General features: G+C 48.1%; 1 protein-coding gene across 1 annotated transcript in view; it reads right to left on the bottom strand.

The window, feature by feature from the left end:
- obsl1a (obscurin like cytoskeletal adaptor 1a) overlaps positions 1–17198 on the bottom strand; it is a 192743-nt gene extending 175545 nt beyond the window's left edge. The window contains exons 1-6 of the mRNA XM_063051410.1: positions 16972–17198; positions 14464–15570; positions 13391–13660; positions 7170–7430; positions 4246–4551; positions 425–691 (exon numbers count right to left, since the gene is read on the bottom strand). Coding sequence (XP_062907480.1) covers positions 425–691; positions 4246–4551; positions 7170–7430; positions 13391–13660; positions 14464–15529 — 2170 coding nt within the window. The 5' untranslated portion in view covers positions 15530–15570; positions 16972–17198. The remainder of the gene's footprint in view (positions 1–424; positions 692–4245; positions 4552–7169; positions 7431–13390; positions 13661–14463; positions 15571–16971) is intronic.
- Positions 17199–18742: the final 1544 nt, after the last annotated feature.

The following is an 18742-nucleotide window of genomic DNA, read 5'->3' as shown; positions in this document are numbered from 1 at the left end:
CTGGTTCTACGTACACCTAACTACAAGCAGCCAGTTGACCCACCGGTCCGCGTGTGCGAGGAAACATCGACACCCAGAGTAACCAGCATCAGAATTAGGTTTATATTTGCAGTCTTGTATGATGTGAAATTTGTCGTCACAGTTCAATGCAAAGACATAAAATTGCTATCAATTACAGAATAAGTAAATAGCGCAAAAAGAATATTGAGGTAACATTTATGGTCACAGGGAGAACATTCAAACTCCACACAGGCACCACCGGAGGTCAGGATGTTTATGTATCTACAGTATAACTAATTTATTTTATGCATCCCACTGTATTTTTGCCACAAAAAAACAAATTTCATAACTAGCCTCAATGATAATAGATCTGATTTGAATTTGAATTCCTGTTCCCACAGAGAGGCTGGAACGCCGCCCTTACCTTTAACAAACAGAATGGCAGAGTCCCTCACGCCATGCGCAACGAAGGTTATCTCCACTTCGTTCTCCTCCAGCTTGGCTTGCCGGATGAGGAGGGAATGCTGCGACCTCGACTGCTGGATGCTGATGCGCTCACCCTCCTGTAGCTGTCTGCCTCTCATGTGCCAGGTCCCAATGACCGGGGCGGTCAGCTCGATGGCAAACTCTGTGTCTTCCTCCTGACAAACCGTTGCGTCATTGAGGTGAGTGCGGATCCTGGCCACGGGCACTGAAGGGGAGAGGAAGCATTACTGTCTGTATATCGTGGACACAGACCTCACCATCGGCACTGGCTCAAGCAGGCAACATCAACCATCAAGGTTCTCCAAAATCCAATTCATAGAAACATAGAAAACCTACAGCACAATACAGGCCCTTTGGCCCACAAAGTTGTGCCGAACATGTCCCTACCTTAGAAATTATTAGGCACCCTATAGCCCTCTATTTTACTAAGCTCCATGTACCTACCCAAAAGTCTCTTAAAAGACCCTATCGTATCCGCCTCCAGCACCGTTGCCGGCAGCCCATTCCACGCACTCACCACTCTCTGAGTAAAAAACTTACCCCTGACATCTCCTCTGTACCTACTCCCCAGCACCTTAAACCTGTGTCCTCTTGTGGCAACCATTTCAGCCCTGGGAAAAAGCCTCTGACTATCCACACGATCAATGCTTCTCATCATCTTGTACACCTCTATCAGGTCACCTTTCGTGCTCCGTCGCTCCAAGGAAAAAAGGATGAGTTCACTCAACCTATTCTCATAAGGCACGCTCCCCAATCCAGGCAACATCCTCTTCTAATCTTCTCACTGCTATCGTTAGGCAGAAGGTACAGAAGCCTGAAGTCTGGGACCACCAGGCTCAGGAACAGCTACTTCCCTACAACCGTCAGGTTCCTGAACCAACCAGCACAACCCTAACTCTACCTCAGCGACGGACACTATGGAGCATCACTTGCAATACTCTGCACTTGGCTCAGATTGTGTTTTTCTGTCACCAATGTCCTGTTTTGCAGCCTTTTTCTTCACTGTCTTGTATAATTTACATATAATTAACGTGTGTGTGGTCTGTACCTACATGCCTGTGATGCTGCTGGAAGTATTTCACTGTACCTGTATCTCACCGTACTGTGCACAGGAAAGAAACTCAACTCGACTTGAGCTGACACCTTCACTGCTTTAGAAAACTCAGATAACAGTCAGACAAGGTGAAACATTCACTTTCTTCTGCCCGATTTTGCACATTTGTGTGTTCGTACTGTGTGCCAGTGTGTGTGTATAGTTGTGCGTGTCTCCTTGTATTTGTGCATGTCTGTTTGTCTGTGAATTTGCATGTATTAAGCCTGTGTGTGAGTCAGTGTGAGTGTGTGTGTGCGCGAGAGTGTGTGCGTGTCTGTGTGTGTGTGTCAATGTGTCAGTGAGTGCGTGTGTATGTGGGAGTCAGTGTGTTTGTGTACATCTATAGACCGGTTAGCCTAACATCGGTGGTGGGGAAACTGCTAGAGTCAGTTATCAAAGATGTGATAACAGCACACTTGGAAAGCGGTGAAATCATCGGACAAAGTCAGCATGGATTTGTGAAAGGAAAATCATGTCTGACGAATCTCATAGAGTTTTTTGAGGATGTAACTAGTAGAGTTAATCGGGGAGAACCAGTGGATGTGATATATTTGGATTTTCAAAAGGCTTTTGACAAGGTCCCACACAGGAGATTAGTGTGCAAACTTAAAGCACACGGTATTGGGGGTAAGGTATTGATGTGGATAGAGAATTGGTTGGCAAGCAGGAAGCAAAGAGTGGGACTAAACGGGACCTTTTCAGAATGGCAGGCAGTAACTAGTGGGGTACCGCAAGGCTCAGTGCTGGGACCCCAGTTGTTTACAATATATATTAATGACTTGGATGAGGGAATTAAATGCAGCATCTCCAAGTTTGCGGATGACACGAAGCTGGGCAGCAGTGTCAGCTGTGAGGAGGATGCTAAGAGGATGCAGGTGACTTGGATAGGTTAGGTGAGTGGGCAAATTCATGGCAGATGCAATTTAATGTGGATAAATGTGAAGTTATCCACTTTGGTGGCAAAAATAGGAAAACAGATTATTATCTGAATGGTGGCCGATTAGGAAAAGGGGAGGTGCAACGAGACCTGGGTGTCATTATACACCAGTCATTGAAAGTGGGCATGTAGGTACAGCAGGCGGTGAAAAAGGCGAATGGTATGCTGGCATTTATAGTTAGAGGATTCGAGTACAGGAGCAGGGAGGTACTACTGCAGTTGTACAAGGCCTTGGTGAGACCACACCTGGAGTATTGTGTGCAGTTTTGGTCCCCTAATCTGAGGAAAGACATCCTTGCCATAGAGGAAGTACAAAGAAGGTTCACCAGATTGATTCCTGGGATGGCAGGACTTTCATATGATGAAAGGCTGGATAAACTAGGCTTATACTCGTTGGAATTTAGAAGATTGAGGGGGGATCCGATTGAAACGTATAAAATCCTAAAGGGATTGGACAGGCTAGATGCAGGAAGATTGTTCCCGAAGTTGGGGAAGTCCAGAACGAGGGGCCACAGTTTGAGGATAGAGGGGAAGCCTTTTAGGACCGAGATGAGGAAAAACTTCTTCACACAGAGAGTGGTGAATCTGTGGAATTCTCTGCCACAGGAAACAGTTGAGGCCAGTTCATTGGCTATATTTAAGAGGGAGTTAGATATGGCCCTTGTGGCTAAAGGGATCAGGGGTTATGGAGGGAAGGCTGGTACAGGGTTCTGAGTTGGATGATCAGCCATGATCATACTGAATGGCAGTGCAGGCTCGAAGGGCTGAATGGCCTACTCCTGCACCTATTTTCTATGTTTCTATGTTTCTATCTGTGTGTGTGAGTGTGTGTGTATGTGTCAGTGTATGTGTGTGTGTCAATGAGTGTGTGTGTCTGTGTGAGTCAGTATGTGTGCATGTGTGTGCGTGTTTGTGTGAGTGTGTGTGAGAGTCAGTATGTGTATGTGAGCCAGTGTGTTTGTGTACATCTGTGTGTGTGAGTGTGTGCATGTGTCAGTGTATGTGTCAGTATATGTGTGTGTGTGTGTGTGTGTGTGTTAATGAGTGTATGTGTTTGTGTGAGTCAGTGTGTGTGTCTGTGTGAGTCAGTATGTGTGCATGTATGTGTGTTTGTGTGAGTGTGTGTGAGTCAGTATGTGTGTATGTGAGCCAGTGTATTTGTGTACATCTGTGTGTGTGAGAGTGTGTGTGTGTGTGTGTGTGTGTCTGTGTGTGTGTGTTTGTGTGTGTGTCTGTGTGTGAGTATGTGTCTGTATCTATGTCTTTGTCAGTGTGTGAGTGTGAGTGTGTGTGTCTGTCTATGTGTGTGTGTGTGTGTGTGTGTGTGTGTGTGTTTGTGTGAGTGTGTGAGTCAGTATGTGTGTATGCGAGCCAGTGTATTTGTGTACATCTGTGTGTGTGAGAGTGTGTGTGTGTGTGTGTGTCTGTGTGTGTGTGTTTGTGTGTGTGTGTGTGTGTCTGTGTGTGAGTGAGTGTGTGTCTGTATCTGTGTCTGTCTGTCTGTATGTGTGTGTGAGTGTGCGTGAATCTGTGTGTGTTTGTGTCTCCATGCCCCTGTGTGTGACTTTGCCTGAGTAGATATACCCTCCCACAGCCTGTGGCCCATCAATCTCATCCCAATTCCAAATGACCTTCTCCCCCAACAGTGTCTGCATCCCCTCCAACCCCTACAATCAGTTGGCACTTCTCCCCATCCCCTCCCCACCTCCAATGACCCATCACCACTCACCCAAGTGCACGGCTCCGGGGAACTCAGTCACCCCTCCCCGCCCGTGCTTGTTGACGGCGCAGACACGGAACCGGTAGCGGGCCTCGGCGGGGACGCTCTCCCCCAGGATCTCCACGGCTGTGCTCTCCTCAGTGGTCAGACAGCGCACCCATTCCTCGGAGCCCAACTCCTGCCGCTCCACCACGAAGCCGGTGGCCCCAGTGCCACCGCGTTCGGCCGGCGGGGACCACACCAGTGAGGCAGTGTTGGACCGCTCGCAGCTCATCCGGGCGTTCTCCGGCGCTCCGGGGACTGTCTGCCTCTTGGCTGCAGGGAGTGAAACAAGACCATTCATCCCATCGAGTCTGCCCCTCATTCAATTGTAGCTGATTTATTTTCCCCTTCAACCCCATTCTCCTGCCTTCTCCCCATGCAGCCCTTTACCTCTTCCACCTATCAGCTCCCAGCTTCTTACTTCAATCCCCCTCCCCTGCCCGCCCACCCACCTTCCCCCTCACCTGGTCTCGCCTATCACCTGACAGGTTGTACTCTGAAGCTGGGAGGCGATAGCTGAAGAGTGAAAGAGCTGAAGAAGAGTGAACCTGACTGGAGAGGAGAGTGGAAGAAAGGGATACCAGAGGGAGGTGAGAAGAAGAGCTGTACTCCATCCCCCAGGACATGCCCTCTTCTGCTGGCTACCATTAAGGAGGTGGTACAGGAGCCTGAAGGCACACATTCAATATTTCAGGTAACAGCTTCTTCCCCTCTGCCATCAGATTTCTGAATGGACAATGAACCCACGTACGCGACCTCACTAACAAGAATAAAGTCTGCAGATGCTGGAAATCTGCCCCCCCGCCCCCATCTTTCCCCATTCCCTTTTCCCTCTCTCAACTTATCTCCTTACCTGCCCTTCACCTCCCTCTGGTGCTCCTCCCGTTCCCTTTCTTCCACAGCTTTCTGTCCTCTCCTATCAGATTCCCTCTTATCCAGCCCAGCATCTCTTTCACCAATCAACTTCCCAGCTCTTTACTTCACACCCCCCCACCCGGTTCACCAATCACCTTGTTTCCTTCTCTCCTCCCCCCACCCTCTAACTCCAAACTCCTCATCATTTTTTTCTCCAGTCTCAGCCCGAAATGTCAACTGTACTCATTTCCATGGATGCTGCTAGACTGATGAGTTCCTCCAGCATTTTGTGTGCGTTACACTATCACTGGTTTTGTTTTTGCTCTTGCTTTGCAATACTTGTTTAATTCATGGCTATATATAAATATTTGTTATTGTAACTTATTTTATTATGCATTGTAATGTACTGCTGCCACAAAGCATCAGATTTCATGCCAGTTGCCAGTGATATTAAACCTGATTCTGAAGAGGGGAGCCAGAATGGGGAATGGAGAAAGAGAGGAGGACGGGGAGAAATTACCACAAGTTGAAGAATTCAATCTTCATGCTCTGCTACGCAGACTGTATTAAGTCTTTCATTGCACCGGTGCTTACGTGTACTTGTGCGTATGACAATAAACTCAACTTTGACATAGACTTTGGGCGATAATAAACCAATTTGGAGTGACACAGTAGCGTGGTGGTTAGCGTAATGCTATTACAACGCCAGTGACCCAGGGTCAACTCCTGCTGCTGTTTGTAAAGACTTTATACGTTCTCCCTGTGGCCACATGGGTTCATCTGTCTGTCAGGAGTTTATACGTTCTCCCCGTGGCCACGTGGGTTCATCAGTTTCCTCCCATATTCCAGAGAAACACGGCTTGGTAGGAATTAGAATCAGGTTTAATATCACAGTCATTTGCCGTGAAATTCATTGTTTTGCGGCAGTACAATGAAATACACAATAATAAAAAAATCTTTAAATTATAATTATACATAAATATAAATTAAACTAAGTAAGTGGTGTAAAAACTAAGCAAAAGGTATAGTAAGGTAGTGTACAAAGGTTCGTAGTCCATTCAGAAATCTGAGTTCAGAGGGGAAGAAGCTGTTCCGGAAACAGTGAGTATGTGTCTTCAGGCTCCTGTTATCAACGAGAAGAGGGCATAACCCCAGTGATGGAGGTCCTTGCAGGTTAATTGCTCACATAGATTAGCTTTAATGGCTACATGTACATTTCTCTGTGAACTGCCTCGGTTCCTGGTGCTCCAATTTCCTCCCACACCTCAAAGACCTCTGTCCTGATGAAGGGTCTTGGCCCAAAATGTCTGTTTATTCATTTCAATAGATGCTGCCTGACCTGCTAAGTTCCTCCAGTATTTTGTGTGTGTTGCCCCAAAGATGAGCATGTTAGTAGGTTAATAGGTCACATGGGTACTTGGGAAACACAGGCCCGTTGGCCCTATGGATTAGCTTTATTTGTCACATGTATGTTTTTCCTGTGAACTGCCTGGGTGCTTCATATTTCCTCCCACATCCTAAATTGCCTCATTAATGATTGAAGTATTAAACATTTTTTAAAGATTAGCTTTAACTGTGGCATGTACATTGAAACATACAGTGAAATGGGTCATTTGCATCAACAACCAACACAGTCCGAGGATGCACTGGGGGCAGCCCGCAAGTGTCACCCTGCTTCCAGAGCCAATGTAGCATGCCCACACTTACTAATCCTGACCCATACATCTTTGGAATATGAAAGGAAACCAGAGCATCCAAAGGAAACCCACACAGTCACAAGGAGAAGGCAGCAGTGGAGAAATCGAACCCAGACTGGGGATTGCTGCTTAAAGTAATTTCACTAATTGCATTGCTACCTTGCTGCCCCTTATGCTACCGTGCCATCCGTGGGTATAATTGGACGGTACAGGCTCTAGGCCAGAAGGACCTGCACCCTGGATTGTCAAAAGAAAAAAAATCTGTTTCTTTGCTCCCTTACAAAATGGCGTCAGGTTCACTACCCAGAGAGTGTCGGGACTGGATGTCGGACAACTCACGTTTCACACGGAGCTGGGAGGACGACTTAGATTCACTGATCACAAAGGTGATAACGCCGGCGTCCTCCAGGGTGGCATTGACGAAAACCAGGATGTGCGTCTTCCCGAACGATTTGATGATGGTCTTGTGAGACTCACTGAGCAGCTCCCCGTCCTTGTACCAGCGAACGTCCACGTTGTCCTCGTCCAAGTCCACGCAGAACGCTGCGTTCTCCCCCTCCACCACGTCCAGTTTCCGTGGCAACCGCTTCACGATCTTACCTTGGGCAAGTGGACAACAATGGAGGAAGCTTAAGCAGAAGATAATCTCTCCTCTCGTAGAACACAGAACACAGAACAGAGGTAGGGGTAGGGGTGGGTATAATTACAATCTTTAGAAAACATTTGCATGTGTATGTGGATAGGAAACACTGAGAAGAATATGGGCCAAATGCAGGTAAATGGGACCATTTCAAGAAGGCATGGACAAGTTGGGCCAAGGGTTCTGTTTCAGGGCTCTATGACTGTATATCTCCATAATCCAGCCAGAAGGATATGTTGGGTACAGTGGGGAAGAGCCTGGCTATTGATTATGACATGGACTAGACTGCATTCACAGGAGAATATAGAATACAGTACAGTACAGTACAGGCTATTCAGCCCACAATATTGTGCTAACCCTTAATCTACTCCAAGATCAATCTAACCCTTCCCTCCTCCATAGTCCTCCATTTTTCTATCATCCATGTGCCTACATAAAAACCTAGTCTCTTCAATGTCCCTAATGTATCTGCTTCTACCACAACCCCTGGAAAGGTGTTCAACGTTCCCACGGTGTGTAAAAAAAAATCACCTCTAACACCCCTATACTTTCCTCCAATCCCCAAGTGGATGTGGTATATTTGGATTTTCAAAAGGCTTTTGACATGGTCCCACACAGGAGATTAGTGTGCAAACTTAAAGCACACGGTATTGTGGGTAAGGTATTGATGTGGATAGAGAATTGGTTGGCAGACAGGATGCAAAGAGTGGGAATAAAGGGGACCTTTTCAGAATGGCAGGTGGTGACTAGTGGGGTACCGCAGGGCTCAGTGCTGGGACCCCAGTTGTTTACAATATATATTAATGACTTGGATGAGGGAATTAAATGCAGCATTTCCAAGTTTGCGGATGACACGAAGCTGGGCGGCAGTGTTAGCTGTGGGGAGGATGTTAAGAGGATGCAGGGTGACTTGGATAGGTTAGGTGAGTGGGCAAATTCATGGCAGATGCAATTTAATGTGGATAAATGTGAGGTTATCCACTTTGGTGGCAAAAACAGGAAAACAGATTATTATCTGAATGGTGGCCGATTAGGAAAAGGGGAGGTGCAACGAGACCTGGGTGTCATTATACACCAGTCATTGAAAGTGGGCATGCAGGTACAGCAGACGGTGGAAAAGGCGAATGGTATGCTGGCATTTATAGCAAGAGGATTCGAGTACAGGAGCAGGGAGATACTACTGCAGTTGTACAAGGCCTTGGTGAGACCACACCTGGAGTATTGTGTGCAGTTTTGGTCCCCCAATCTGAGGAAAGACATTCTTGCCATAGAGGGAGTACAAAGGAGGTTCACCAGATTGATTCCTGGGATGGCAGGACTTTCATATGATGAAAGACTGGATCGACTAGGCCTATACTCGTTGGAATTAAGAAGATTGAGGGGAGATCTTATTGAAACGTATAAAATCCTAAAGGGATTGGACAGGCTAGATGCAGGAAGATTGTTCCTGATGTTGGGGAAGTCCAGAACGAGGGGTCACAGTTTGAGGATAAAGGGGAAGCCTTTTAGGACCAAGATTAGGAAAAACTTCTTCACACAGAGAGTGGTGAATCTGTGGAATTCTCTGCCACAGGAAACAGTTGAGGCCAGTTCATTGGCTATATTTAAGAGGGAGTTAGATATGGCCCTTGTGGCTAAAGGGATCAGGGGGTATGGAGGGAAGGCTGGTGCAGGGTTCTGAGTTGGATGATCAGCCATGATCATACTGAATGGCGGGTGCAGGCTCAAAGGACTGAATGGCCTACTCCTGCACCTATTTTCTATGTTTCTATGTTTCTATAACATCATGCCTTCTCATATTAGCTATTGCCTCCCTTAGATATAGGCATTGGCTATCTACTTTATCTATGATTCTTACAATCTATACACCTCTCATCCTCCTTCATTCCAAAGAGAAAAGCCCAAATTCGTTCCACCTATCCTCATAAGATATGTTCTTTAATCCAGACGGCATCCCGTTAAATCTCCTCTCTACAAACCTCCACTCCCTTCTTATAATAAAGTGGTCACAAATGAACACAATGCTCCAAGTGTAGTCTAACCAGAGATCTACATAGCTGCAACATAATGTCACAGGTCTTGAACCCAAACTTTTGATTAATGAAGGCCTAACCAACATACACCTCCTTAACAACCCTATCGACTTACATGGCAACTTTGAGGAATCTATGGACATGGATCTCATGATCCCCCGCTCCTCCACACTGCTAAGAAACCTGCCATTCACCATATAGAACATAGAACATAACAGGCCCATGATGTGCTGACCTTTCAACCTACTACGAGATCAATCTAACCCTTCCCTCCCACATAGGCCTACATTTTTCTATCATCCATATACCTATCTAAGAGTATCTTACATACCCCTAATGTATCTGCTTCTACCACCACATCTGGCACCCACCGATCCCTCTGTAAAAAAAAACTCTAACAACCCCTCTATACTTTTCTCCAATCACCTTAAAATAATTGGCCACTGCCACAGTCCTAGTGTAGGATTCCCTAAAGGTTAACTTGCATTTTCAGTCTGTAGTAAGGAAGACAAATGGAATGGTAGCATTCATTTTGAGGAGACTAGAATATAAAAGCAAGGAAGTGATGCTGAGGCTTTATAAGGCATTGGTCAGACTGAACTTAGAGTATTATGAGCAGTCTTGGGCCCTGTATCTAAGAAAGGATGTGCTGGCCTTGGAGAGGAACAAAAGGAGAATCATGAGAATGATTCTGGGAATGAAAGGGTTAATGTATGAGGTGCATTTGATGGCTCTGGACATTTGCTGGCTGGAGCTTAGAAGAATAATGGGAGATCTCATTGAAACCTATTGAATATTGAAAGGCCTAGGTAGAGTGGACATGGAGAGGATGTTTCATATAGTGGGGGAGTCTAGGACCAGAGGACACAGCCTCAGAATACAAGGACGTCCCTTCAGAATGGAGATGAGGAAGAATTGTGATCGCCCCTCCCTCAGTGTGTCTCTCCCTCAGTACTACCGCTCCCACAATGTGACTCTCCCTCAATGCCACCCCTCCCACAGTGTGACCCTCCCTCAGTACCTCCCCTCCCACAGTGTGACCCTCAATACCCCTACTCCCACAGTGTGACCCTCCCTCAGTACCACCCCTCCCACAGCGTGACCCTCCCTCAGTACCACCCCTCCCACAGTGTGACCCATCCTCAGTACCACCCCCCCACAATGTGACCCTCCCTCAGTACCATCCCTCCACAGTGTGACCCTCCCTCAATACCTCTCAGTCCCACAGTGTGACCCTCCCACAGTTGATCCTCCCACAGTACCACCCCTCCCACAGTGTTACTCTCCCTCAGTTCCTCCCCCTCACAGTGTGACCCTCCCTCAGTACCGCACCTCCCACAGTGTGACTCTCCCTCAGTACCACCCCTCCCACAGTGTGACCCTACCTCAGTACCACCCCTCCTATAGTGTGACTCTCCTTCAGTACCACCCCTCCCACAGTGTGACCCCCCTCAGTACCTCCCCTCCCACAGTGTGACCCTCCCTCAGTACTACCCCTCCCATAGTGTGACCCTCCCTCAGTACCACCCCTCCCACAGTGTGACCCCCCTCAGTACCTCCCCTCCCACAGTGTGACCCTCCCTCAGTATCACCCCTCCCACAGTTTGAGTCTTCAACATTTCTGCCCCTCCACAATACTGCCCCTCAACAAAGCAGCACTCCCTCAGTACCACTGTGCCAACTTTCTATCCAGCCCCTCAGTGGCGCCACATTGCACAGACCAGCACTACCTAACACAGCCTCTGTCAGGACACTGTCCTCAATCACAAATATACTGTTTTGTGTACTGTGAGGGGGACGACCTGCTGGGGCAAGCCACAGTGACCGGGTCTCTGGCACTGTGGCTCAGAAGAGAAGGGGGTAGAGGGAGATGACCACTGTGGTACTGACAGGGAATTCCATTGTTAGAGGAGTAGACACGAGATTCAGTGGATGTGTTGCCTCCTACGTTCCAGGGTCAGAGACATCTTGGACTGGATCCATGACGTTCTAAAGGGGAGTGTGCGTAACCAGTTAGCCTGACCTCCATGGTTGGGAAGATGTTGGAGTTGATTGTGAAGGATGTGGTTTCGAGGTACTTGGAGGCACATGATAAAATAAGCCAAAATCAGCACAATTTCCTTGAGGGAAAATCTTACCTGACAAATCTGTTGGAATTATTTGAGGAAATAACAAGCAGGATAGACAAAGGAGAATCGATGGAGGATGCCTTCGACAAGGTGTCGCACATGACGCTGCTTAACAAGATAAGAGCCCATGGTATTTCAGGAAGATACTAGCAAAGATAGCGCATTGGCCGATTGGCAGAAGGCAAAGAGTGGGAATAAAGGATGTGCTGACATTGGAGAGGATTCAGAGGAGGTTCACGAGAATGATTCTGGAAATGGAAGACTTCTCACATGAGGAACAATCGATGGCGGTGGGCCAGTACTGTATTTGCTCGATTTAGAAGAATAAGGGGGGAATCTCATTGAAACCAATCAAATGTTGAAGGAGTGGATGTGGAGAGGATATTTCCTATAGTAGGGATCTAGGTTCCGAGGGCACAGCCTCAGAATAAAGTGGTGTCCATTTAGAACAGAGATGAGGAGGAATTTCTTTAGCCAGAGGGTGGTGAATTGGTGGAATTCATTGCCACAGGTGGCTGTGGAGGCCATGTTACTGGGTGTATTTAAGGCAGGGGTTGATAGATTCTTGATTAACCAGGGTATGAAAGGTTATGGGGAGAGTGCAGGAGAAGAGGATTGACAGGGAAATGAATCAGCCATGATGAAATGGCATAACAGATATAATGGACTGAAAGACCTAATTCTGCTCTTATGGTCTTATGGACTTGTGGACTGCCCCCCTGATACAGTGCTCTCAATCCAGTCCTTAAATTGGGAGCCCTTTATATTCCCAGAACCTTCTACAAATAGTCTTGAATCCCCTAGTTATCCAATATCAACTATATAGCGTTGGGTTAGATAGATAGATACTTTATTGATCCCAAAGGAAATTACAGAGTCACAGTAGCATTACAAGTGCACAGATACACAAATATTAGAAAAGAAGTAAGAAAGAATAAAAAATAAGTTACCTCAAACAATCTAACAGGAGGGGTTCATCACTTCCCTGGCTATAGGTTGACTCATTATAGAGCCTAACGGCTGAGAGTAGAAATGACCTCACATAGTGCTCTTTGGAGCAGCACAGTTGTCTTAGTCGATTAATAAAAGTGCTCCTCTGTTCAGCCAAGGTGGCATGCAGTGGGTGAGAAACATAGACCATAAGATCCTAAGATGTCAGGGCAGAATTAGGCCTTTCAGCTCATAGAGTCTGCTCCGCCATTTCATCATGGCTGATTTATTATCTTTCTCAACCTCATTCTTCTCCCGTAACCTTAGACACCCTGACCAATTAAGAAAATATCAACCTCTGTTTTAAATATACTCAATGACTTGGCTTCCACAGCTGTCTGTGGCAATGAATTCCACAGATTCACCACCCTCTGGCTAAATAAACTCTTCATCTCTGTTTTAAAGGACGTCCTTCATTCTGAGGATGTGCCCTCTTGTACTAGACTCCCCCCACTACTGGAAACATCATCACCATGTCCTCTATATCTTGGCCTTGCAATACTCGTAATGTTTCAATGAGATCCCCCGCCCCCCATTCTTCTAAACTCCATCAAGCACAGGCGCAGAGCCATCAGTCCAAGGATCTTGAGTTCATCATCTTTTAGTCCACTCCTGATGTTGGGAGCTCGTTACATTCCCAGTCCCTAACCCACCATCGGACACACCCTCCACATAAAGCCCAAGGAGGCAAGTTGGTGGTGTTGGGTTCAGAAGGAATTGAAGCTAGCATCAATCCATAGGGATGTCACTTCAGCACCCAGGTCTCACCTTTCACCGCCACCTCAGCGATGCTCCTCCCTCCGTCCTTCATCTGGCAGAGGTAGATACCGTCGTCGTCCATGGTGATGTCCCTGATGGTGAGACGGCGCAGTGTGCCCCACTGCTCAATGACGTACTTGGCGCTGGGCTGCAGCTTCCGGTCTTCGAGATACCAAGTGGCAGGGACGGACTCAGCGGGGACCTCACATTCCAGGACCGCCTGCTCCCTCTCCTTCACCTCAACGTCTTGCAGCTGGCTTCGAAACTTGATCCGGGGTTCTGGCGAGGAAGCAACCAGTAAGGGAGGTCAGAGCAACACACAAGATGCCAAAGGAACTCAGCAGGTCAGGCTGCAGCTACAGAGCGAGATAAACAATTGACATTTTGGACCAAGACCCTGCATCAGGACAGGAAAGGAAGGGGGAGTGAGCCAGAATAAAAAGGTGGGGTGAAGCAGAAGTACAAGTTGGCAGGTGATAGGTGAGATGAGGTGAGGGAGAAAGTGGCTAGCTAGTCAAGGGGGATGAAGTGAGAAGTTGGGAGGTGATAGATGGAAAAGGTAAAGGGCTAGAGATGAAGGAAACTGATAAGAGAGGAGAGCAGGCCTTGGGAGAAAGGGAAGGAGGAAGGGAACCAGAGGGATGAGAAGAAAAGGATAAGAGGGGAGCCAGCATGGGGAATGGAAGAGAGAGATGGAGGGAGGAGAAGAAATTACCATGACTTCCCCTCTGCCACTAGATTTATGAATGGACCATGAACCCATGAACACTACCTCACCATTTTTTGCTGTCTTGTACTAATTATATATATATATATATACACATCAACACTCCTTATTATAATTTGTAGTATATTTCATGCATTGCACTGTAGTGCTGCCACAAACAAAAAATTCACGACATATAGTATGTCAGTGATAATCAGCATCAGGTTTAATACCTCAGGCATTTGTCGTGAAGTTTGTTGTACCTGGGCTCAGCAGCAATGTCTGATAATAATACAGTTGCAAATGGCACACGTCACTGTACGGCCCGATGTTTTGATGTGCATGTGACAAGTAGAGCTCATCTTTAGATCTTTACCTTTGATATGGAGTAGGACTGAACTGAGAGTCTGACCCGCCGCATTGGAGGCTGCACAGGTGTAGAGTCCGCGGTCCCATTGCTTGCAGTAGAGCACCTTGAGGTTGAAGTAGCCCTCGCGGTCCTCGTAGAGCAGGTGCCGCCGGTCGGGAGTGACGAGCCTTCCGTCCTTCCTCCACACAATCTCGGGCTTGGGCTTGCCCGTCACCAGACAGCGGAACTTAGCATGTTTGCCCTGGGACACAGCAAAGGCCCTGACCTTGGCGGGGTGTGGTTGGTCCCCCGCTCCGGCAGGGCCCCTCCCCAGGCCGGGCTCAGCCCTCCTCTCCTGATGCCGGCCCCGATGCCTCCGCTCACGGTGGGTCCGATGCCCCTCCTGCCCCTCCCCGTTCTGGAGACCGGGAGTGCTTGGCTGGCGGGAGGACGAGCTGAGGGTGGGGGTAAGAACTTCCGTGGCAGGGTCCACCAGGAGCACTGCAGCAGCCATTGCCTCCCCGTATGTGTTGGAGGCCCTGCAGAGGTAGACCCCTGCGTCGGGCGGGCGGGCACCGAAGAGCTTGAGGTGGTGCCACCCCTCGCCCTGGCCGCCTGCGCTGAAATGGGCGCTCTCAAAGATCTCGCTCAGCTTCTTCCCATCTTTCTCCCAACACACAGAAGGAGCGGGCTTCCCGGCCAGCTGCCCCATGAAGACCACGTCATCCCCCCGGCCCACCCGGGCCGAGCTTGGCCTGACTAGAAACACCGGCCGGTTCTCCGAGTCCCACTCCCCTTCCTCCACCCGGAGCGTGGCAGCGGCGTAGGTCTCGCCCACCGGGTTCTTTGCCTTGCAGATGTACTGGCCGCTGTCCTCCAGAAGGGCCCGGCGGACCACCAGGTTGTACTCATCGCCCTCCTCCACAAAGTGGTAGCGGTCCGACGGAGAAATCCGCGTCTGGTCCCGCTCCCAGATCACTGTTGGCCGAGGGTCTCCCGCTATCTGGCACTTGAGGACCGCGTCTGCCCCGCTGGGCACGGTGAAGGTCCTGGGGTACGCCAAGAACCTCGGCGCCCCGCCGAACACATCCATGAGTGAGGTCTCCTCGTCCACTGTCTCTCCTGGGGTTTCACCTAAAACGAAGAACATCCAACACGATTAACATTGGAGAGGATCATTCAGAGATGGAATCAGAGTGGGGCCACACTCCCTCTCAATAGATTCTTCATTAGTAAGGGCATCAAATGCTATGGGGAAAAGCAGGAGAGTGGAACTGAGAGGGATAATAAATCAGCCATGATAGAATGGCAGAGTAGACTTGATTGGCCAAGTAGCCTAATTATGCTCCTATACCTTATGCATCAGATTCTTTCGGCTAAGTCCGTAATATTCTTCAAGCAACCATTTAAACCAGTGAAATGTTGAGTGTGAGTCTTCAGACTCATGTACCACCTCCCCAGGGTGGGATGACAAAGTAGTGGTTTGTGTAACATTTACAATGCCATCGACCCGGGTTCAATTCCCACCGCTGTCTGTAAGGAATTTTCACCCCATGACCATGCAGGTTTCCTCCAAGTGCTCCAGTTTCCTCCCACATTCCCAAGAATTGGGTTGTGAAGTTCGTAGGTTCATTGGACCTAAATGGCCTGCACTGTACTTTCTCTAAATTGTTCATTCAGCATTGTTATTGTTTTACCTTGTTCTACCTCAATGCACCGTGTAATGATCTGATCTGTATGGAGAGCATGCAAGACGGGCTTTTCACTGTATCTCGCTTTGAGCGTTATAAACCAATAACACTCACTGGTGATCAGTATATGGAATGAGACACCAGAGGAAGTGGTTGAGGTAGGTGCATTAGCAACATTATTCAACATGTAGCTGGATAGGAAAGGTTTAGAGGGATAGGGGCCAAAAGAAGGAAAACGGGATTAGCTCAGGGGGCAACCTAGTCAGCATTGATGAGTTGGGCCGAAGGGTCTGTTTCTGTGCTGGATAACTCTATAACAATTCTCCTTATTTTCACTAACACCCCTCATTAAAGTTCAAGGTTCAAAGTTCAAAGTACGTTTATTATCAAAGTATGTGTACATTATACAACCTTGAGATTCACTTCCTTAGAGACAGCCGCGGAACAAGGAAACACAAAGGAACCATTAAAAAGACCATCAAACACCCAAAGTGTGGAGAAAATAAACCATCAGGCAAACAAACACAAGCAAACAGCTTTCGGAACTGAAGTCCTCATTACTTACTGGTACCCCCATTACTCACCGATACCCCACATTGCTCACTGTTACCCTTCATTATTCTCTGCTACTCTTGTTACCCCTTACCTAGGGATACTACTTTAATCCCTAATAACCCACCGTTAGATCTGATAGCTAACACTTCCCCATAGCTACACATTCTGATCCTCTACAATCCCCCTGCAATTCCCAGTTTGATATTACACACTCCATTACCCTCCCAGTCATTCCCAGCTGCCTGGTGAAACAACGATCAGGACATTAAGTTAATGCAGATTGTCTTACCAGACAATAAACTGAGCGATCGCAGAGAGATCAGGGGCTTTTAGCTGCTGGTTTATCTGGTGCAGAAGTCTACCTTCAGCACTCCCAGCTGTTCCCTGTGGAAGATATTACACCCACTTCAGTCTCCTTGTACGTCAGTGGGCTCGAGGGGGGGGGCTGCTGTGTGGACACCTCTTTCCCTCAACCGAGGCACCATCCGTCCTCCCGTTGACCCTCCTGCACCGTTTGCCCAGCTCATTTGCAGAGTTAATGCAGTTGCTCCTCTCTGCCCAAAAATACCTCCTGCCACTGTGACCTGACACCAGCGATAAGGGCTGAAATTGGGAGTGGGGGAGGGAGGGAGAGAGAGACCACATTCATTGACTGGTTATACTAAGAATAGAATGAGGTCCCGCAGGAATCCTAAAGATTTATCCGTACGGTTCCAGAGAATCTCTATCAATCCCTCGGAGAGCAGGAGAATGATATGTGTCTGCGTTCAAGTACCATTAGAGAAGGAGCCTGCCATCACGACCCTTTCCCCCACACTCCCCCACGCTCCTCCAGACCCCTAGCACCCAACCCGCAATCTAACCCGCCGGTGGAGCAAGGCAGATGGAATTAAAATGTAAACTTGTCCCGTTACTTGATCCCAAGCAGCTGAACTTCAGCGAGGAAGCAATATAACTGCATGCAGCATGCTCCCTGGGATCTGCGGAGATGGCTGGAGGGAGGGAGCGAGGAGAGTCGGAGACAGACAGAGACAAGCAGACAGAGAGGGGAGAAGGGAGAGGCAGAGGAAGAAAGGAAAAGTGAAAGAGTGAGGGGGAGAGAGGGGAAGAAAGGGAGGGAGAGAGTAAATGGAGAGAGAATGTGGGATGGAGAGGAGGAAAGGGAAAGAGAAGGAGGAGGAAGGGAAATGGGAGAGAGTTAGGGAGGGAGGAAAGTGGGGGGGGAGAGAGAGAGAGAGATTCATCCTTGGAGTATGTTCAAGCCCTTTACTGCCAAAATCCTGCTCACACTAGTCATGTGGAGAACAAGACTGCACACATGAATGCATTGCAGGATTCCACAATGAGCAGCTTGGTGGTGACCGGGTAATATGAAGGACACCAGATAGAGTTCAGTCCCACGCCCTCCCCCCTACTAGAGACCCACACTCAGCTGTCTATACAGTACAGCTTTGGGATCTCCCAAAACATTAGATATTCCCTCACCTCCCCTCTGAGACCATAAGGCCCCGGAGCAGAGCTAGGCCATTCCTTATCCCTCCCAACCCCGTTCTGCAGCCTTCTCCCCAAATCCTTTGACACCCTTACTAATCAAGAGTAAAATGGTGCTGGTGAACCACAGTGACATTCTGTGGGCTACATAAAATGCTTCTAAATCCTGAAAACCTCTTGAGTGCATTCTCAGTGCAATCTGCAGCATACAATTTCCCTCTGAGCAATGTACTTTTAAATTGATTTAACGAACAACAGATTTCATGATTTTCTGAAGGACTTAACTCTCAAGCAAGCAGGTACAGCACCTTGAAGCAGACAAGGTTGATCACTATGGGTAGAAGCGAGGTGGGGAGGGAGGGGGGAGGAACTCCGAGCTAGGCTGAAACACAGAGGAATGAGACCCCTCACTGAAATGTTCCCACAACCTGTGGACTGACTTTCAAGAACTCCTGTTCTTGATATTCATTGCTTATTTATTTATTATTATTATTTCTTTCTTTTTGTATTTGCACAGTATGTGGTCTTTTGCACGCTGGTTGAACGCCTACGTCGGTGCGGTCTTTCAT

The sequence above is a fragment of the Mobula hypostoma genome, chromosome 6, assembly GCF_963921235.1.
Source record: "Mobula hypostoma chromosome 6, sMobHyp1.1, whole genome shotgun sequence".
NCBI classification, from domain to species: domain Eukaryota; kingdom Metazoa; phylum Chordata; class Chondrichthyes; order Myliobatiformes; family Myliobatidae; genus Mobula; species Mobula hypostoma.
Note: the sequence above shows the minus strand (reverse complement) of the source record. Positions and strands in the feature narration are given on the sequence as shown.